This window comes from Erpetoichthys calabaricus, chromosome 16, assembly GCF_900747795.2.
Source record: "Erpetoichthys calabaricus chromosome 16, fErpCal1.3, whole genome shotgun sequence".
Taxonomy (NCBI): domain Eukaryota; kingdom Metazoa; phylum Chordata; class Cladistia; order Polypteriformes; family Polypteridae; genus Erpetoichthys; species Erpetoichthys calabaricus.
The window spans coordinates 97700899-97723430 of record NC_041409.2 but is presented as its reverse complement, the minus strand read 5'-3'; the positions used below and the strand labels follow the sequence as shown (position 1 = coordinate 97723430).

The 22532-nt window shown below is 44.5% G+C and overlaps 1 protein-coding gene across 1 annotated transcript; it reads left to right on the top strand.

The window, feature by feature from the left end:
• The first annotated feature begins 2206 nt into the window (after positions 1 to 2206).
• Positions 2207 to 21234, top strand: LOC127526051 (uncharacterized). The gene is made up of 5 exons (XM_051920031.1): positions 2207 to 3330; positions 7968 to 8121; positions 8237 to 8529; positions 12655 to 12773; positions 20831 to 21234. The coding sequence occupies exons 1-5, from the start codon at positions 2259 to 2261 to the stop codon at positions 21026 to 21028; spliced, it is 1836 nt and encodes a 611-aa protein (XP_051775991.1). The 5' UTR covers positions 2207 to 2258; the 3' UTR covers positions 21029 to 21234.
• The last annotated feature ends 1298 nt before the right edge of the window (positions 21235 to 22532 follow it).

Sequence of the window (22532 nt, the reverse complement as noted above, 5' to 3'; positions counted from 1 at the left end):
TCTACCAAGTCAAATTCTGGTACATTAAGACTTCTTCTTCTTCTTCTTCGTCGTCTTCTTTCTTTCTTTCGGCTGCTCCTGTTAGTTGTTGCCACAGCGGATCATCTTTTTCCATATCATCCTGTAATTGTCAGCTTGTTCTGTCACACCCATCACTTGCATGTTCTCTCTCACCACATCCATAAACCTTCTCTTAGGCCTTCCTCTTCTCCTCTTCCCTGGCAGCTCTATCCTTAGTATCCTTCTCCCAATATACTCAGCATCTCTCCTCTGCACATGTCCAAACCAATGCAATCTCGTCTCTCTGACTTTGTCTCCCAAATGTCCAACTTGAGCTGACCCTCTAATGTCCACATTTCTAATCCTGTCCATCCTCGTCACATCCGATGCAAATCTTAGCATCTTTAACTCTGCCACCTCCAGCTCTGTCTCCTGTGCCACTATCTCCAGCCCTTATAACATATCTGGTCTCACTACCGTCCTGTAGACCACTCCACCTTGCCTGCACTCTCTTTTTTACTTTTCTTCCACAATTCCCATTACTCTGTACTGTTGATCCCAAGTATTTAAACTCATCCACCTTCATCAACTCTACTCTCTGCATCCTCACCATTCCACTGACCTCCCTCTCATTCACACACATGTATTCTGTCTTGGTGGTCCTACTGACCTTCATTCCTCTCCTCTCTAGAGCATATCTCCACCTCTCCAGGGTCTCTTCAACCTGCTCTCTACTATCGCTACAGATCACAATGTCATCATTAAACATCATAGTCCGCGGGGACTCCTGTCTAATCTCGTCTGTCAGCCTGTCCATCACCACTGCAAATAAGAAAGGGCTCAGAGCCGATCCCTGATGTAATCCCACCTGTCACCTGGCTCTCATTTTTCATGTACAGTGGAACCTTGGGTTTGCGAGTGTTTTGCAAGACGAGCTAACATTTTTAATAAATTTTGACTTGATAAACGAGCAAGGTCTTGCAATACGAGTAGTCTGTATACGCTTTTTCTGCTGAGCGTCACATGATCACAACTGATCTGATGGTTCTTTTCTCTCTTGCTACGGGATTGTGGGCAATCGTCAGTTGACGTGCCTCACTCATATAGGCAACATCCGTACGAGTGTATACTGTTTACTACAGGAACAGTGCAGTTATTTATTGTAGCGGGATCTGCCGCTCTCCTATACACAGACACAGCAGGCAGGCAGGGTCATGCCCAGGTTAGTGGCCAAGTAATACTCTGCCCTGCGCATGTATAATGTTCCTTGTATCACCCATCAATGGCAGGGGCTCATAGCATGACCACTATCTTTTTTTGGATTCACTTTTACGGTGAACTGCTACAGCGCTGAGTGCCTGCGGTTGCTTTGGGACGTTCTTCCGCGTGTCGTCCCGTTGGGTGGAATCCCACAAGAGTTTAGAAACTCACTCACACCAGCCATGATTCTTTTCAAAGGTAAAGTGCAGGTTAATTTGTTTTATGCATTTTTACTTTATATTTTGTATTAATCATTTTGATATGAATAGTTTTGGGTTGTGGAACAAATCATCTGAGTTTCCATTGTTTCTTATGGGGAAATTCACTTTGATATACGAGTGCAGTGGTTCTCAAACTGTGGGGCGGACCCCACTTATCCACAGGAGAACTTATCCGTGAGTATATACAGTAAATATTCATAAGAATGCAGTATTTGTGCTTATCCGAGTACCGGATTCGGATTCGGCTCTGCCCCTACATGACAGGGTAAGGCAAAACGTTTAATCAGGACCTAAAGCAGATCCAGAATGTCACCCAAAACTGAAGTAAGCTCACGTTTGAGTTCTTCACTTGCAAATACGTTACATTAAGTTCACTGTTCTCAGAAAACATGAGCTTGTTCAATGAAGATGCTCCGTTGAATTCATTCATGTGCAACACTGCTTTTGACTCATAAAAAAAAAAACCAAAATAATCCTCGTGTAGATAAATTAATGAACAACCAGATTTGGCCCGTGTTCCTTTATCATGCCCACCCTGCACTTATGCCCTCTAGTTTATGAAGAAGAGACTTCATTTGATCTTCTGCGTTTCTTGGCTGATTTTGGCTCAGAAATGTCCTCTCGCTGTCTAACCCTAACCCTAACCCTAACCCTAACCCCTGTGGTGGGTCACAAGAGGACGTCCAATTCTAACCTTCCATTTTTTTTTATTTATTTACAGTAGAAGTGAACTGAGCTGACAAGAGTGGCCTTTTGGGATAAAAACAGTTGTTAGAGATGTGCCCCCTGCTGGTGATGGCACTTGGTCTCTGCCTGCTCCACGCTGAAACTGCGTCTATTCCGTCAGCTATTCAGAGGCCACAACCACCTTATGATGCTCCCCCAACTTTTGTCCATAAAGCTCCAGAGCAGAATCCTCCTGCCCCCATCCTGCCAGCCCCTGCACCAGAGCAAAGCCTTAACCAGCAGGGCCAGCCATCATTACTGCCTGCCATGAGCCCAAATAAACAGCTGGCTAGTGCTTTTAAACCCAATAGCTTTGAAAATCTGAAGCCCCTCGGCCCAACAGGCCTCTCCCAAAAGCCGGCGTCTTTACCAATCAAGCTGAACTTTTCAGCAACTGATAATAGGATCAGAGAAATCAGCCTTGTGCGAGGAGAGAACAGTCGCCTGGGTGTGGTGGCACTACCCTCTAGCCCAGTTATTGACAAGACCACACAGGTTATTGTCCCGGTCATGGACCCACCCATGCCTGAACATCTCAGTGAGGCCATACCCAAGGAGAGCTCTCCTCCAAATCTCTTGACCAAGCCCCAATTCCAAATACCAGCTGGCATCAGCGACAGCAGCCCCTGGAATCAAGGCGCTTTGCACCATCCCACTCCCTTCACCGTGCTGGTCCAGGATATCCCCCTGTGGATGCTGTCGGAGAACAACTCCCTGCGGAGGCGAGCACTCCCGGTTCAGGCGGACCACGGGGTGCCACTCGACGGGCCCCTCTATAAGCAGGTCATGGACGCCATTCCCGTCGCCACCTTTCTGCAGAAGCAAACGTTTTATATCAAGCTTGCCGCATTCCTCATCCAGCAGAAGAATGGTGAGCAGCCTCTGCTCGTGGTGCAGCCTTCGCAACTCATTCTGCTTCCTGCTGAAATTGAGAGCATGTCCCTTGACCAGTCTACCACCATCTCCAATAAACAGCTGCCCTTCCTCATCGGGGTTGACAACCCAGGGGAGAATAGAGTGACACACATGAAGAAGAAGCAGGCTGCCCCCACTCCAGATGAGTCTGACTTTCCACAGCAGGCTCTTCCTGTGCCCAACATGTCCCTGGACCAGCTTCTTCCAGGTAAGTTTCACGTGTGCGTACATTAGAACTGGAGAACTTCATGCATAACATACGTTAGGTTGAGGATTTAGTTGCTCTGCTTCACTCTTGAGGATGATTCTTATTCTTTGTGGGGAAGAGACCGTTATCAGCTGAGGGATCCATCCTAAGGGACTGGTTGACAGAGGCCACCTCTTTACTTACATGATTATGATAGCGTGCTCTGCTACTTGGAGAAAACCTATGTCTGGATGTTAGAACATTAGAACAATTGTGACGAGAACAGGCCATTCAGTCCAACAAGTCCATCAGTCCTATTCACTGTCGACATTAACATCAAGTTGAATTTCGAAGCTCCCTAAAGTCTACTTGGTCACTTACTCTTGCCCAAGAACTTCATATAAACTAATAACTGGGATCCACTGAACTAATTCCTTTCATTTATAGCAATAAAATGCATTCCTACAAATGTTTGTGATGCACCCTCTGTTGGAATGGAAAGTGCAATGCGTATGTTTGTTTCTTTGCCATTTGGTATGGGATTTGTAAAAGCAGTGTTAATGTTTGTGATGCGCCATCAGTTGGAATGACAAACGTAGCAACTGGATGGAAACTTATCAAGTTCAAAAGAGACAACCCCATGTGACTTGCTCTTCCTCTTTATGATATGCGGCAACTTTTTTTTTGCAAAAAATGCATGTGTTTTGCACATTTTGAGCACATGACTGGATAACAAACATATGAGTCATGCGACATGGATAACGTGAGATTTCTTTTTTTACATGGATGTTTCTCACTCCATTTGCTGCTGTACAGCAATTGTCACTATTGGCTTATATTGTCAGTCAGTCATCGTCCAACCTGCTATATCCTAACTACAGGGTCACGGGGGGTCTGCTGGAGCCAATCCCAGCCAGCACAGGGCACAAGGCAGGAAACAAACCCTGGGCAGGGCGCCAGCCCACCACAGGGAACCCACGCAGACATGGAGAGAACATGCAAACTCCACACAGGGAGGACCTGGGAAGCGAACCCAGGTCTCCTTACTGCAAGGCATGGCTTGTATCATATCTTAAATTTTTGTTATCTCCATTATGCATAAAAATGAGATTGAAACTTTTTCTTGGCCATCACTATCAACGAGATGGAATAAATAACATACAAAAAAAAATGATCCAGCATATTACGCTCACTGGCCTATAGTTAATTTGGTCAGCATGTTTATCTTGAGCATGGGAAGGGTGCTATATAAATAGAACATTATTATTATTATCCTTTTCTATCCATCCATCCATTCATCCATTTTCCAACCCGCTGAATCTGAACACAGGGTAACGGGGGTCTGCTGGAGCCAATCCCAGCCAACACAGGGCACAAGGCAGGAACCAATCCCAGGCAGAGTGCCAACCCATCGCAGGACACACACAAACACACCCACACACTAGGGCCAATTTAGAATCGCCACTCCACCTAACTAGCATGTCTTTGGACTGTGGGAGGAAACCAGAGCGCCCGGAGGAAACCCACGCAGACACAGGGAGAACATGCAAACTCCACGCAGGGAGGACCCGGGAAGCGAACCCAGGTCTCCTAACTGCGAGGCAGCAGCGCTACCCACTGCGCCACCATGCTCGCCTGAGCTGAGCTGACCCATCCTTTTCTATAATTGGATAATTTTTGCCAGCCTTAAGTCCTCCAGAATTTCCTCAGTGCACATAGATTTTCAGGAAATAACCATATACATAAGTAACCTCCTTAAAGATAAATGTTATCAGGTGATTTGTTTGATTTGAGCCATTTTAATCTCGGCAGCACTTCTCCCTCCACAATTTCCAGTTGATTTAAGTCCATCTTCTCCAGACCCTGCTGCTGTTATAAGAACAGAAGAAATTTGACAGACGAGGGGGAGACCATTCAGTCCATTTGTGACTTGTGTGTTAAGCATAGCTAAGCATTCCCAATATGTCCTCCACACCCCCCATAGAGGTTTTCCAGGTTTCCATAGTTTGTTCCAACTTTTTGCGTGAAGAAGTGCTTGTTCTGTTGAGTCCTAAATGGACTTCCCATTAATTTCCACCGGTGTCCTCAAGTACATGCTTCACTGGTTAGTTGAAAGAATTCTGCTGGATCTTCTTCATTAACCCTTTGAGGATTTTTAAGATCTGGATGATGTCCCCACACAGCCTCTCCTCTTCTCGAGACTTCTTCTTCTTTCCGCTGCTCCTGTTAGGGGTTGCCACAGTGGATCATCTTCTTCCATATCTTTCTGTCCTCTGCATCTTGTTCTGTTACACCCATCACCTACATGTCCTCTCTCACCACATCCATAAACCTTCTCTTAGGCCTTCCCCTTTTCCTCTTCCCTGGCAGCTCTATCCTTAGCACCCTTCTCTCATTATACTCCTCATCTCTCCATTGCACATGTCCAAACCAACGCAATCTCACCTCTCTGACTTTGTCTCCCAACTTGAGCTGACCCTTTAATGTCCTCATTGCTAATCCTGTCCATCCTCGTCACACCCAATGCAAATCTTAGCATCTTTAACTCTGCCACCTCCAGCTCTGTTTCCTGCTTTCTGGTCAGTGCCACCATCTCCAGCTCATATAACATAGCTGGTCTCACTACCATCCTGTAGACGTTCCCTTTCACTCTTGCTGATACTCGTCTGTCACAAATCACTCTTGACACTCTTCTCCACCCATTCCATCCTGCCTGCACTCTCTTTGTCACTTCTCTTCCACAATCCCCATTACTCTGTACTGTTGATCCCAAGTATTTAAACTCATCCACCTTCGCCAACTCTACTCCTTGCATCCTCATCATTCCACTGACCTCCCTCTCATTCTCACACATGTATTCTGTCTTGGTGGTCCTAGTGACCTTCATTCCTCTCCTCAACCTGCTCCCTACTATCTCTACAGATCACAATGTCATCAGCAAACATCATAGTCCACGGGGACTCCTGTCTAATTTCGTGTGTCAACTTGTCCATCACCATTGCAAATAAGAAAGGGCTCAGAGCCGATCCCTGATGTAATCCCACCTCCGTCACTCCTACCACAGACCTCACCACAGTCACACTTCCCTCGTACATATCCTGTACCACTCTTACGTACTTCTCTGCCACTCCCAAGTTCCTCATACAATACCACAACTCCTCTCGAGGCACCCTGTCATATATGCTTTCTCCAGGTCCACAAAGACGCAATGCAACTCCTTCTGGCCTTCTCTAAACTTCTCCATCAACACCCTCAGAGCAAACATCACATCTGTGGTGCACTTTCTTGGCATGAAACCATCCTACTAATCATCACCTCACTTCTTAACCTAGCTTCCACTACTCTTTCCCATAACTTCATGCTGTGGCTCATCAGTTTTATCCCCCTGTAGTTACTGCAGTCCTGCACATCCCCCTTATTCTTAAATATCGGCACCAGCACACTTCTTCTCCACTCCTCAGGTATCCTCTCACTTTCCAAAATTTCATTAAACAATCTGGTTAAAAACTCCACTTCCATCTCTCCTAAACACCTCCATGCTTCCACAGGTATGTCATCTGGACCAACAGACTTTCCATTCTTCATCCTCTTCATAGCTGTCCTTACTTCCTCCTTGCTAATCCGTTGCACTTCCTGATTCACTATCTCCACACCATCCAACCTCTTCTCTCTCTCGTTCTCTTCATTCATTAGCCTCTCACAGTTCTCTTTCCATCTGCTCAACACACTCTCCTCTCTTGTGAGAACGTTTCCATCTTTATCCTTTATCACTCTAACCTGCTGCACATCTTTCCTAGCTCGGTCCCTCTGTCTAGCCCACTGGTCCTTTTCTCCCTCCTTAATGTCCAACCTCTCATACAACTCATCATATGCCTTTTCTTTAGCCTTCGCCACCTCTCTCTTCACCTTGTGCCTTATCTCCTTGTACTCTTGTCTACTTTCTGCACCTCTCTGACTATTTTCTTCTCGAGACTAAACACGTTTAATTCTCTGAGTCTGTCACAGTAGAACATGTCCTGGTTGCTCTCCTCTGCACCCCTCCAAGTGCTGCTCTGTCTGTCTTGTACTGGGGTGTCCAGAACTGCCCACAATACTCCAGACATGTTCTCACTAGTGTGTTATTTAGTCTTAGCACAACATCCCTTAATTTGTATTCAACAGTTTTTACGACGTAATCTATCGTTATATTTGCCTTTTTAATTACTTCTGCACATTGCTTACATGATGAAGATGTTGTCAACATAATCCCCCTAAGTCCTTTTCAGAGGTGTCTTCTTGTAGCTCAGTGTCTCCCATGTTGCATTTATAATTGATGTTCCTTTTGCCCACATGTAGCATTTTGTACTTTTCTACATTAAACTGTTGCGCTGTTACAATTTTGGGTCTCGCTGTCTGAAGGGGTCTCTCACGATTTCATCATTTTTTTTTTCAAGTGTTAGACTTCTAAAGTTCTAACGGGATAATCCACCACAGTTGTTTGAGACATTCTGCACTCATTTTTGGGACATTCCTGCCATCCTCGGTTGTTACCCAGCCTTATTTATCTCTTAACAATTGGTGGCTGTCCGCAGTGCTCCATGTTCAAATCCAGACATGTCCACCAGGCTGGCTGCTTTCTTCCTCAGCACATTTTGACTAATGCGGTCTTTTTTTGATAGGTTGCCTCACTGTACCGCAAGAGGTGGACAATGTGATTCAGGTCAACTACCTTGTCAAGCTGGCGTACATGAAAGTGAACGTGGAGACCTGCGTAGGGAGCATTCTCAATGAGAAGTGGGTGCTGATAGCGGCTCATTGCATCTACTTAAACAAGTGAGTCTCCCAGCCGGTTTGCCGATGGCATCCTACGGGCTCTCTTAACATATCCTGTCTCCCTTGGCACCTTGTTTACCCATCTCCACTTTGTCTTGCTTTCTTTCTTCTCTAGAGCTCAGTCTGATGAGTCTGTGATCCTCGGCCCCAAGCCCATAAAGGAGCAGAAGATGTTGAGCATTAGCGACGGATCACAGCTCCTGACTGTTGGCAAGTACATCGTCCATGAGGACTACCATGTCAACTCAAAAGGCTTCCCAGTCAATGATGTGGCCCTGCTGAAGCTGGAGCAGTCCATCTCCTTCAGCCCGCTGTCAAGGCCTGTCTGTATTCCTAGCAGAGAGATGGAGAGCAAACTGCATCCAGACACATGTGTTGTGGTGGACTGGGACTTCAGCCACAGCAGAGGTACAGGAGGGTGGGGTGGGGTCTTGGGTCACACAGGTACTGCATAGCACTGATATGAGAAATCATCGAGCAGGGTGATGGGGCCTAGTGAGGAGGTGTAGAGATAGAGGAGGAGATAACCCAGCACTGATCCTGGGGGATACTCCCATGTTTGCCTGTTGGCACCCTTGACATCTCTCCACGCCAGGACACACAGTAGGATCTGCCCCAGAGGTAGGATATAAACCTCCTGAGGGCAGTACCAGGGATGGTAAGTTCAGAGGGAGGGTGGTAAGGAGGATCTGTAGGCAGAGAAGGGACCTAGCAGGATAAGGACAGATGACATGTCAGTAGCTGTAGCCATCCGTAATGTGTTGACAATATTGAGTAGAGCCATCTTGGTGAAGAAGTCCCAACTGATTAGGAGCAGGCAGACAGTTTCCTAGAATGAAGAGACTTGGTTAGAGAACACGCACTCCAAGGTTTTGTATAGGAAATAGAGGGGAGAAACTGGCCTGTAACTATCTACTTGAGATGTTCCAAGTCTTGCTCCAACTTTCCCAGCATGCACTGCACTCCTCTTCTGCTTGACCGAACTTCAGTCTTCGATCGGAAAGTCTGCTAACTAAAAAGTCTGAAGTATCTCATTATGAGACGGTGGGTCTGGCCCTGAAATTACACCGGTGTCACATCCAGAGCTGGTTTTCTCCAGTTTTTCCACCTTAGACTCTAGTCCATAAAAAAAAAAAACTGGATTAAACGGGTTTGAGAATGTGACGTTATGAGGATGTTTGTGTTACCCCAGCTGTGCCTTCTCAATGAAAACAATACAAAAAATCGCGGAGCCTTTGTACAAATGTTCAGCCAGCCGCTAGAATGACGGAAGAGTCTGTTTACTTTGTATTGAAATCAGCTGAAGCCATGTACGGTGTACCTGTGCTAAATGAGGACGGCGGCCGAGTCACAAAACGAACAAATTGTGAGACCAAGAGTCAACACGACGCGGAGAGATAAGCGGCTGTTTGTGCTGCACTTGTGTCAAGCTCAGGGGCTGCAGGCCGACTGTCCGGCCAGGTCTCACATATTGGATTGCAGTGTGGATGGAGGGTGAGCACTCAGGCCCTGGTGTTCCATGTAATGTAAGGAAGCGACTTTGAACCAAAGGTGCAGACATGGACTGTTCTCTTGATGGTCCTTGTAGCTTTGACCTGTTGCTTCTGAACCAGTGGGTAGTAAATTTGAAGGGCCGCAGTGGCTGTAGGATTTCGTTATGACCACTTTCTTTATCTTTAACCAATTATTGCTGTTATTGGACCAGCAAGATGTGTCCAATGCTGCCTTCTGGTAGAGGAGAGCACGTCCACTGGGTTGAGGAATTCCTCAAAATGTTCTCCTACAGCTTGACAATTTCCAAAGAAGATAACCAGTTTATTGGTGGGCATACCCTGTATGGGTCTACAGTGAGCTTTTTTGTCTTATCTCATCTTCTCAACTACTTTTCCTGGTGAGGGCTGAGGCAGTAGCAGGCCAAGCAGGTCAGCCCAGACTCCCCTGTCTCCAGCTCTTCTTGAGGAATTTCCAATCCCAGTCCAATCCCACCACCAGGTGTCTGTCCACTGGGACATGCTTGGAACAGCTCTAGAGAGAGCCATCTGAGGGGCATCCTTACCATAAACCCAAACCAACTCAACTAGTTCTCCATCCGGAGGAGTGGCTACCCTCATCTGAGGCTCTCCTGAATCACTGAGCTTCTTACCCTATCATGGAGTGTCAGCCCAGCGTCCTTCTGAAGTAACCTCATTTCTGCCGCACCTCATTCTTTCAGTCATAACCCATAGCTCATGACCATAGTTGAGGGACAGGGATGTGGATTGACCGGTCAACCGAGCGGTTTGTCTTTAGACTCTGCTCCTGCTTCACCACAGTGGACTGGGACAGCTGCTTCTACTCCAATCCGCTTGTCAACCTCATGTTGCCTTCTTCTATCACTTGTAATCAGGATCCACGGATACTCCTAAGTTAAGGGCAGTTGTTCCACCTCCTCTTCACCTGCTAAGACCAATCCACTCTTTTGCATGGGAGAATCATGACCACAAACTAGGATGTGCAGATCTTCATCCCTGACGCTTCACACTCCAAAAGTGCACGACGAAGGTCACAGTCCGATGAGGCCAAAAGGACAACATTATCTGCATTAAGCAACAATGCTACCCCTTAGCCTCCCAAACTAGGCACACTTGGCAGCACGTTGATATACTGCTAATGAAGATGGCAAATAGCAGTGGTGACGAGACACAGCCTTGATGGAGCACAAACATCCACAGTGAATAAATTTGACTTAATGGCAAGTTGTCAGACACAGCTATTGGCTGCATTCATATAGCATGCGAGAGTGTCCCTGTTACCCATAGTCACACAGCACGTCCCACAACACATGTTGAGGGAGGCAGACATGTTCTTCATCCAGATCTACAAAACACTTGTAGACTGGTTTCGTATACTCCCGTACACCCACCCAGCAACTGTGCCAAGGCGAAAACCTTGTCAACTGCCCCATAGCTAGGATGGAATCAAGGTTGCCCCAGCTGTATCTTTAGCTCAGTTATCAGACGGGTTCTTCCCACCAGCACCCTTCATTGTGCCTTTACCCAGTAGGCTGAGGAGTGTGATTCCTCTGTAGCTGAAGCACACACTCCGGTCAGCCTTCTTAAATATGGGGACCATCACACCAGTCTTTCCAAGGGTGCTTTACCTGCCTTCCATACAACACTGAATAGACCCTTTTAACTATGCTGTCCCAAAAATGACACTCTGGTCTGATTTCATCCACCCTCAACAGCCTTATCACCACAGAATCTTTGGACCACCATGGTGGCTTTGGTAACAGTGATAGATTCGACCCAACCAGATGTGTCCAATGCGGCCTTCTGGTAGAGGAGAGCACATCCACTGGGTTGACGAGATCCTCAAAATGTTCTCCTACAGCTTGACAATTTCCAAAGAAGATAACCAGTTTATTGGTGGGCATACAGATCTACAGTGAGCTCCTTGGACTTTCCAGTGTGAATTGTAGGACCCTCTATACACAGGTACACATCTGCCTTTTTTAACGATGTCCAGTCCACTTGGTTTGCCACAGGTAGACTCCAATGAAGTTCCATACATATCTGAAGGAGAAGTGGCTCAATACCTCAAGGAAAGATTTTAATAAATTTGCCTGTGAGTCTTGGACTTGGAACCTGGCTTTGTGTTGGCTCACGAAACACTGGCTGAATCGGCCTTACGTCAAGACCTTCTCTTCTATTTCTTCTATCTTCTGAAGATAGAAGTGAAGAGCAGAATCAGCAACAGTTTTTATATTTGAACTATATGTTTGAAGTTATGTGCTATTTTGTGATACTCATTCCATCTTTCGTTATTGTGAGTTCATAAAGAAGATAAACCTTTTGAGATGAATTTGTCCTGAATTCTTAGATTTTTCTGGTCTTGGAGGTTCAGGTTGAGGAGTATCATTGAAGGGATTATTAGGTGTAGGCCCCAAAAACTGTTGGACCACCTAGGCAAATGGTAACCAAACCTGTTGAAGTCCCATCTCTAGTTGTTAGGACCAGAGATCTAGAGCCACAATGAACCTTAAGGTTACAAGTTGGCCACCAGATCGCTTGACTCTTAGCCTGGGAAAGAAAGATGGAAAATGTAGCTGCTCCCTGAGAACCGGGGGCTCTAGACAACATGCAGGAATTCCATTTTGCACTTTGAGTCTCTAGAAGCTCTATCTGCATGTATTTGTGGGTTTATGACGAGGCTGGCTAAAGTGACACTGCCATACTTAGGTATGTCTGGAAGGTGGCTTGGTGGCACAGAAGGTAGCGCTGATACTTACCATCACAAATGTCTTCATGGTGAAATGACACACGGTTAGATTAACTGTAAATGGTACAATGGTCTTCTATGGATGAGTGAGAGTGACAGTGTCCAGGACTTTAAGGACAGTGTTAGGCTTTGATTTGCTCTTCTATTGAGACAACCAGGTCAAAAAAATGGATGGCGAGACATGGGATTAGAGATGCTAAGTAATGATGTTTGCTCCATGGTGTGATTTAATGTCTTCTTGTTTGGTCAATCATTCTTCATGTTTGTCGCCAGGGTCTTCCAAGCCCATCCTGAGACCAGTGACTCCCCTCAGCAGCTGTGCAGACATCTCAGTGGAGCTCAGTCAGGCTGCGGTTTGCTCCATTTATGACTCCAGCATGGGAAACTGCCCGGTAAGGCCCAGAACGGCAACCCTCTTCTCATGACTAAGTGTTTCTGCTGAAATGGACACATTCACAGTTGACAGTTGAAAGCCCTAGGTCTTGGTCTTTGGTGTCCATTGCACAGATGGGAGGGCTTGAAGGTCCATAGCCTTCACCATTTGAGTTACATAAACAGTGCCTCTCAGTGTCCATGGTGCCCATTTATTATTATTACACTTTTAGGACGGAGGGGAAGACTCCCCCTCAGTGTCTGGAGCACATGCTGCTTGAGTTATATCAAAGGTGTCCCTCTGTGTCCAGAGACCACGTGACCTTGATGTTCATAAATGGCATGTTTTGTTCACAAACTGGCAGATAAACGTTTTGAGCAGAAACCGGGGGATGCGCATAAAAAAGCCCTATACGCGTGACAATAATCGCAGTCGAAAGAACAAGAGGGTTGAATCTGAAAGTAGCACAATGATAAACTGAATACTTCAGAGATTTAGTATCTGCAGACCAGATAAGGATTTGGCACTCGTAGCCATCTTTTTATCTCTTCGCGTCAATTAAGCATGGGTACTGACCTCGGAGGCCACGCCTCTAGCAACCCTGGGGGCGGATCTAATCGTGGAAATCAACACTGGCAGCCCCTGAGGGCCCAAAATCTTACCATATCACGACACGGTGCCCCTCGGGTGACATCTCCTTAGGCGGCCACCTATGTCACCTAATGGATTGGCCGGCTCTGCTCTTTCATGATGCTGTACAACCTGCTTTGGTTTTATGTTAAACACGTTGGCACCCTCCACACTACTATATTTTCATTTTAAAAGGCAGACATTATTCTCGGTTTTCGTTTTTTACTCCACACTACCCTGGCCCTTTCTAACTGCAGAAAATGGGAACTTTTGAAAACGCTATACCTCTGAAAAGCGCCAGCGTCAGTGTTGTAATGTGGGCAGGTGTTTTTTTCAAAATGCAGACCCTAATCGCGCTCTGATTGGTTTGTGCTTATTGTGTCACCCTTCTCTGATTGGATTCTAGTCAGTACAATGCCTCATTCCCTGATTGGTCAACCTTCACGGGTGAGAACCATATTCCAACATGGCGGATATTAAAGAGTCACTTAACAATGGCGCTTGTTGTATTGTTTGCCTGTTTTTCATGAGGATTGTGTTTTCTACAATTTGGATGGGGGCATCTCTGTATTGTGAAGTATTAGGTGGCCTCATATAAGTAAATGTGCCTGCCTGACACCAACTACTGTGATCAAGGGGACACAAAAGCACAAGATTGGGGGTCCCCACCACCATTCTTCCTTTTTTATTCTGTACCCTATGATATTTATTTCCAGGGATCTTGACAATGTCGACTAAGATAGCAGAGGACAAGGTTGGCCTTCCATTATTTGCTTATTGTCTCCATATAAGCAGAGCATCAGGCGTTCATTAGAGTTTAAGCACAACACGTGTGTCACTAAGACAAGCGGACGTAGAAGAAGGTGGTGAACGTTAAGTGCGTCTTTGTAGAAAAAACAAAGCGTAAAAGCACCGCTCATGGAAAAAATCCTAAAGCACAGCGGAACTGCACGCCTAATGAGACGGGGGCACCACTCCAAGGTGTGACCGTTCTTATTTCTAGTGTGTCGCCTGAGCAAATCAAAAGCCAAATAAATGAATTAGGATCATGTTGCTTGGGAACGGCTAAGTCACTCGAGTTTCCATCAGCCTGCCTTTCCTGCAGCATCGAGGGTCAGCCCACACTCTCTTACACCAGGACACGGTCAGACAGAAATGGCGAGACAATGAGACCCGTATATGGGGGTGGGAGACTTTACCCTCCTTTCATTTTTTTTTGTCTTTCTTATAAATGTCGTAATGATGTAGACCAGCCCTGGGGCACGAGAACCATCTTCATGTTGCCTCAAATTTGATTTGCATTGCTGTAAAGTGGGCAGATTTGTGTTTCCTCGTACAGTGGCATCGCCTGAAGGCCCCAAGGGTCTGTACTTATTAAACAGATGTATCATCTGATGAAGTTCCCTTATGAGAATCTCATTTTGTTCTCATTTTTGGGCTAAAACAAAGACCGCAGATCAAAATGAACTGACCACGCGCTCGTTGTGTTGCATTATTGCAGCCTTCTTCCATGAATAGACCGTGTCACCTGAGTGGTTAGCAGCAGAGATGTCGGTGACTGGGAAGTGCGTTATGAAGTTATCACTTACAGTCGGGTCCATAAGTATTTGAACAGTTACAGTGCATCCAGAAAGTATTGACAGCACATCACTTTTTCCATATTTTGTTAGGTGCATCGACAAAGTATTGAGCAAAGGCTGTGAATACTTATGGACATGGGATTTCTCAGTTTTTTTATTTTTAATAAATTTGCAAAAACCTCAAGTGAACTTTTTTCACGTTGTCATTATGGGGTGTTGTGTGTAGAATTCTGAGGAAAAAAATTAATTTAATCCATTTTGGAATAAGGCTGTAACATAACAAAATGTGGAAAAAGTGATGAAGCGCTGGGAATACTTTCCGGATGCACTGTACAATTTTCATAATTCTGGCTCTGTGTGCCACCACAGTGGATTTCAAACAAAGCCATCAAGATGTGACTGAAGGTTTACCAATAATATCGTATGAACCATTTAGAAATGACAGTTATTTTTCTGTATAGTCCCCCCACTTTCAGGGACTATATTTGATTGACAAGCTGTTCCATAGCCAAGTGGGAGCAGGTGCCTCGTTATTTCTTTAACTATTAACTCTTTCAGGGCTAATTCTTTTTTTTCATTTTTCTCCCAGGTCTGAATATTTTTCCCAAAAACTCAGTTTTCTAAAAAGCATACAAAGCAAACACTATATGCCTTTAACATTAAACATTAGCTGTCTAAGATCGGCTGTCACACTGCTTACATACTTACTACATATCTGTTTGTCTAACTATTTATATTCTGAAGGGAACTTTCTGGAAAAGAAACAGCTACCTGCCTTTCGTTTTTGATTTCCAGATCACTTGCATCAAAATTGGAGTTTGATGAGTCAGCAATAATATGCAAAAAGCAAAAAAAAATTAATAATGCCCACAGAGGGCACATTCGCTTTGCTGTTTTGCCCGATGTCAATGTCATTCTAGACTTAGTTTGCTCTACGTTCCTCACACACACACACACACACACACAGGAATTCGATGTCAAGTCAATGAGTCTAACAGTCCTCCTAGCAAAGAGGGTCTACCCGTAACGTGATGGTGAGTTTTGTCGATGTCTACAGCTGATTATTACCCTCTGCCCCTGGATGTGAACTATAGTCAACATCCAACCTCAACCCCTGCTGTCGACAAAAAGCAGGTAGAAGCAGGGCCAGATTAAGACGAAATTTGGCCTGATGCTGCAGCGTAAAAAAGGCCTATTTTCTCTCGCCATTGGTGCATTCAACACCCACCGTACATGCGCACTCCGACTGACCAAGGTGCCTTAATTGCTTGAGACGCAACCAGCCAGCCTTTATTGAACATGAATAATAATAACGACGTATCATAACAACTCGAGATTAACATCAAACTATGTAACATCAACATTCAATAGCAATTGTCTGAAAGGTGCACTTAATGCAGAAACCCTAACAATGAAATACACAAAATTTCGCAATTCTCTTACGAAACAGAGTAAGAAAAAATGAATTTGCAGAGACATTGGGTCAAAGTGACTCAGTTCAGGCTCTTGAGGGTAAAAATTTGTCCACGATTTAAATTTCATAATAGACCGGAATCCTGTCGAGGATTTTAAAAATTCTAAACATCCATGCCGGGCCCGTGGCTGGCTTTTAGTTTTACCTTTACAGATAACCATTTAAATAGCCATCGATTTTTACTGTACTTTCAAGGTGAAAAATTTACTACATGGCATTTACCGAACAATAATAAAGTGGCAAGAATCCCCAAGATATTGCAAGCTAAATTACTAAGTAAACTGTTTAACCTAAGATTGATAGCATTAACTTGAAATCTTCAGTTACAATAAACACAACGACGTTATAGTTACGTCACAGCACAAAGAACAATAGTAACTGTAGAATAAGTAACGCTGTGTCTAGGCGTCCGAAAGTCGGACTTCAAATTTCATTCTAAGAACTATTTTGAGGTTAATATAGCAAAGGAAAACTGTTCAGCTTCCGGAAAAATCTCGTCTGTTTTCATCTGGGCCTATTTCAGGAATGAGCCTAATGCTGCAGCATCAATAGCACCCACCTTAATCCGGCCATGGGTAGAAGGACTGAAGTTGATTCCAAGTATGGAATTTGCATCTGGAAGCTGTGAACTCTCAATATGAGGTCCAAAGAGCTGACCATGCAGGTAAAAACAGGCCATCATTAGGTAGTGAACAACAACAACATTTATTTCTATAGCACATTTTCATACAAACAATGGAGCTCAAAGTGCTTTACATGATGAAGAAAGAGAAAAAAGACAAAATAAATAATTAAAATTAGGGAACACTAATTAACATAGAATAAGAGTAAGGTCCGATGGCCAGGGTGAACAGAAAAAACAAAAAAACTCCAGACGGCTGGAGAAAAAATAAAATCTGCAGGGGGTCCAAGGCCACAAGACCACCCAGCCCCCTCTAGGCATTGAGGTCATTGATGTTAGGTACAATCAGTCCTCATTGGATTCAGGGTTCACACGGAAAAATTGATGATGATGGCCATGGGGACCTCTGACCTTTTATCCATCAATGGAGGGACATCACGATGCTTTGATCAGGTGGTGGTGGCACAGGTCGCCACCACAGAAAACCGGAAAAAGAACAGAAGAGAGAGTAAGGGTTAGTACAGATTTTGGAGCCACCATGAATAATAATGATAATTAATTGAATATACAGAGCATCAGGATTAAGCTAAAATGAAGTTATGAGAAAGCCATGTTAAAGTAATGTGTTTTCAGCAGTGTTTTAAAGTGCTCCACTGTATTAGCCTGGCGAATTCCTATTGGTAAGCTATTCCAGATTTTAGGTGCCTAACAGCAGAAGCCACCTCACCACGTCTTTTAAGTTTACCTCTTGGAATTCTAAGCAGACACTAATTTGAAGATCTAAGGTAACAATTTGGAGTGTAAGGTGTAAGACATTCCAAAATATAAGATGGAGCAGATTATTTAAGGCTTTGTAGACCATAAGCAGGATTTTAAAGTCAATTCTGAATGACACAGGTAACCAGTGTAGTGACATCAAAACTGGAGAAATGTGCTCGGATTTTCTTTTCCTGGTTGAGATTCTAGCAGCTGCATTCTGCACTCGTTGCAATCGATTGATATCTCTTATATCAGAGAGGAGTGCGTTACAGTAATCTAGCCGACTGAAAACAAACGGGTGAACTAATTTCTCTGCATCTTTCAATGATATAAGAGGTCTAATTTTTGCTATCTCTCTATTATAAAAAAACATCCTGGGAGAGAAAGACTAGATGTGATCTTCATGTGAAGATCACGGAAGACGCTTAAAAGATCAGTGAGACGAAAGAGATTGGCCACGGAACGTCTCGCAGGGACCTTAAACATGAGACTTTGTGCCAAGAGATTGGCCCAGGACCGTCTCGTGGGGACGTAGAACATGAGATTCTTGCAAGACATGCCCTACTTACAACCAAATAAGACCACGGGCAGCAAAACACTCAGTCGTGTAAAGGCTTTGAGCACACACAGATCCAGGGCTCTCCGCGCATATAAAGCATATAAGGACAATACGTTATAGATGAAACGTCGACGACTAAGTGAAGAAGAAAGAGCATTGCGGAGAAAAGAGACTCAAAAGCGTTGGAGAGAAAAAATGCAAAAAAGAAAAAGAACAATCGAGGTGTAAATCCAGAAAATAAGGAAAGTAATAATCAGTCCAGAACAAGTGGAATTGAAAAAAGCACATCCAGTCGGGCTCAGAATTAAAAGACAAAGTAGAACTTTGTAAAGACGTTCAGAAATGTTGGCGCTATACACACGCAGAGCAGGTCAGAGATTATGAAAGCAGTGGAATTCGAAAGGCTCAAAATAAACGTTGGCACGATACAAATGCAGAGAAAGTTAAAGAATATGAAAGCAGGAAATTTAGAAAGTATCAAAAAAAAGAAAGTAAAGATCGCAGGAGCGCAAACAAATCGAAATTATTACTCGAAAAAAGGGAAAATAATCACCACGGACCAGGTGTCATTGAAAAAAAAAAGCAGGACAAAGCGAGGAATGGAGATCGAATATATGGACATAGGTGATATGTCAGAAGTACTGTATATAATAAATATTGTAAGGCTTTGAAGTTTAAGTCAGAATATTTCAAAAACGGGGTTTACCTCACATGCATTTATTGGTTACTTTGCAAAAAAAATGATTAACTGCTGATGATGTCGATCGTTTTGTCTGTGCTGAAATTCCAAACTGAGAAACCTGTCCTGAATTTTGGTACAAAGTCATTAAACACACGTCTCACTGACCTCATTAAAACGATTCAGCATGTTGGGACTCGAAAGATTCCAAATATTGTTTTTAATGAAGTTCTGAAATAAAAGTGAAACTAATGAAACAGCAACAATTCAAAGAAAAAAAAAGTCTTAAAAGTGTGTATCCGGAAAACCAAACACGGGGGTTGGCGAGCGAAGCGAGCAGCGGGCAAAGCCCCCTAGTATTCTTAAGTGAAAAAATGCCGTCCTAGTGATCTGATTAATATGTGATTTAAAATTCAGGTCAGGGTCAACAGTTACCCCTAAATTCTTTACCTCCATCTTAACTTTTAATCCTAATGCATCAAGTTTATTTCTAATAACCTCATTATATCCATTTTTGCCAATCACTAAAATTTCCGTTTTCTCTCTATTTAGTTTGAGAAATTTACTACTCATCCATTCGGTAACACAAGTAAGACATTGGGGTCAGTGAATCAAGAGAGTCGGGGTTGTCAGGCGCTATTGATAAATACAGTTGTGTGTTATTAGCTGTGGTAGCTCACGTTATGCCTTGAGATAATCTGACCTAACAGAAGCATCTAAATCGAAAAGAGCAGCTGACCCAGGATAGAGCCTTGTGGACCACCAAGTGTCTTTGAAGTATAATTACCACAACTGACAAAACATTTTCTACCTGCTAGGTAGGACTCAAACCAATTTAAGACACTGGTAGAGAGGCCCACCCATTGACTAAGGCCATTTCTAAGAATATTGTGATAAATGGTATCAAATGGCACTCAGATCTAAGAGGATGAGAACAGATAGACGGCCTCTGTCTACATTTACCCGCAAGTCATTTACTACTTTAACGAGTGCAGTTTCTGTACTGAAAACAAAACAAACCCACCTGAGAGAGAGCAGAAACACCAGGAGTGGTCAAGTCAACCATTTGGTAGATTCTTAAAAAGAAGGAACACACTGGTGAGCTCAGCAACACCAGAAGGTCAGGAAAATCAGAGAAGACAAATGTGCTGGGTGATTGCAGAATTCTGTCCTTGGTGAAGAAGAACCCCTTCACGACATTTAGCCAAACCAAGACCACTCTCTGGGAGGTTGGCTTATCATTGTCAAAGTCTACAATCAAGAGAAGACTTCATGAAAGTAAAAACGGAGGGGATAACCGCACGGTGCAAACCCCTGGTAAACCTCAAGCATAGGAAGGACAGATTAGACTTTGCCAGAAAACATTTTTTTAAAAGCCTGTCCAGTTCTGGAACAATTTTCTTTGGACAAAGGAAATTAAGATGAATATGTACCTGAATGATGGACAGAGAAGAGTATGGAGAAGAGAAGAAATGGCTCATGATCTATAGCATACCACACCATCTGTGAAACATGGTGGAGGCCGTGTTATGGCCTGACCATGCATGGCTACCAATGGAGGTCAGTCACTGGTGTTTATTGATGATGTGACTGCTGGCAGAAGTAGCAGGATGAATTCTGAAGTGTAGAGGGCGCTATACTGTCTGCTCAGAGTGGGACAAATAAAAATGGTTGTCTTTTCTAAATGGCTCACACGATATTTTTGTTAAGCCCCTTGAATTCAAGCTGAAAGTCTACCCTTCCTCGCCTAATTCTCCCTCTCTTTCTCCACAGGGAGATAGTGGAGGTCCTCTCTTCTGCAACCACAAACTCTACAGTCTACCTATCAACATTGGCCTGGCCTCCTTTGGGACCCCTTCTAAGAAAGAACTATCCAGCTGCAGGTTGAACGTTGACATTGTGGGGCAAACTCACATCAGCCAGTACTTCAACTGGATCATTGAATCGATGATCGAAAATGGGTTTGACTGATTGCGGTCAGCAGTGTGTACATCAGGTTGTAGTGTAATGTGTGGGAGGTGGCATCACTCCACTGTTTATTCTAATTGTTCAGTCCTCGTGTTCCTCAAATGAGATGCTGAAGGAGTGGACCATAGTTCTCCTCTGCATGCTCACGAGGCACCACTGAATGATCTGACTGTTCTGCTCTTTCTTCTTCTTCTTCTTAAAGGTTGTCGATTTGGGCTAATCGCCGCTGAATGGCTGACTTGGACGGACATCAGCATTGCCTTACTATGTTCTGGCAGAGAGGGAGGTCGGCTGCTCTTCTACTTCTTCCAACAACAAGACGCTCTTCGCTTTCATGAACGTGGAACGTGAGTGTGATAGGCAGTTGGGACCCTCCGCTCATTCGGTGACAAAAGAACATCTTAATGCTATTGTAAGGCACAGAGGTTTTTTTCAGGACTGTTATTCCTTTCGTGCCTTTTTTGTATTAATAAACATTTGTATCTTGTAATGGCTGTGCCTGTAAATCTGGCATCATGGCCTTCCGTATGGCACCAGCATGGCCTTGGGTTCCCAGAGAGTGGAGCGGACCACCTTGTCTTCCGGTATCGCCGCTCTTGCACCTTCCTCTTTTCTTGATTCTCTGCTTTATATCACTTTTGAGTTTTTGTTATATACAGGGCAGCTGCCAGGAGTGGAAAGTTGCCGTGAGCTTAGCGGGGGTCTTTACAGTGAGGTTGGGCTTGTTGTTGGATTTTATTTCTTTTATAATACACTAGCCACAGTACCTGTTTGCAGACTGGTAATAGAATAATTCACAAACATTTTTGCTATCTGTTACCCTGCGTGTGTCTTCCTCACCTTTCCTCTGTTTTTGTGTGTGTGTGTGAAAATGCCACTTCACTGGCGCCCCCTCTCTTAAGCGCGTTCCCGTCAAATCCTGCATCGCGTACTCTTGTCATTATTTGCGAGGGACCCTTCTCACCTCCGGTCCGTCTTTGAAGGCGACTCTCTCAATGTGGCTCATAAGCCTTTACTCCTCTTTGTGCGTCTCCCACTCTCACTTCCTCTTTCGTTGTGTCACCAAAGCTCAACTGACCAATCACACCAAAGCCAAACTGACCAATCAGATTGCTCAGAGGGACCGAACACACAGACTTTTAGTGTTTTATTATATAGTAGACTAGCTGTGTTAGCCAGCTTGATCACATCTCTTTGTTAAGGAGCTGGGGCCGGTGGGGGGTCTTAAACTGGGATTTCTCTCTTCTACTCTCGAGGGTCCTTGTCATTCCTGGCTGTTTTGTATGTGTTGTACTTACAGACATGAACCACCCCTCTGACTGAAAACCCAATTAAACCTGCTGGGTTTTGATTGTGCCAGGGTGAGTCACGGACTTGGTTGGTGTGAGTCTCTGGGCACGAGGAGTGCACCATGACTGCCTCCCAACTCGCTCAGGATTACGTAAATGAAGCGGGTGACTGAAAATGGCGAGAAGGGTCATGTGACGTGACATGACGGGGCGTTTAG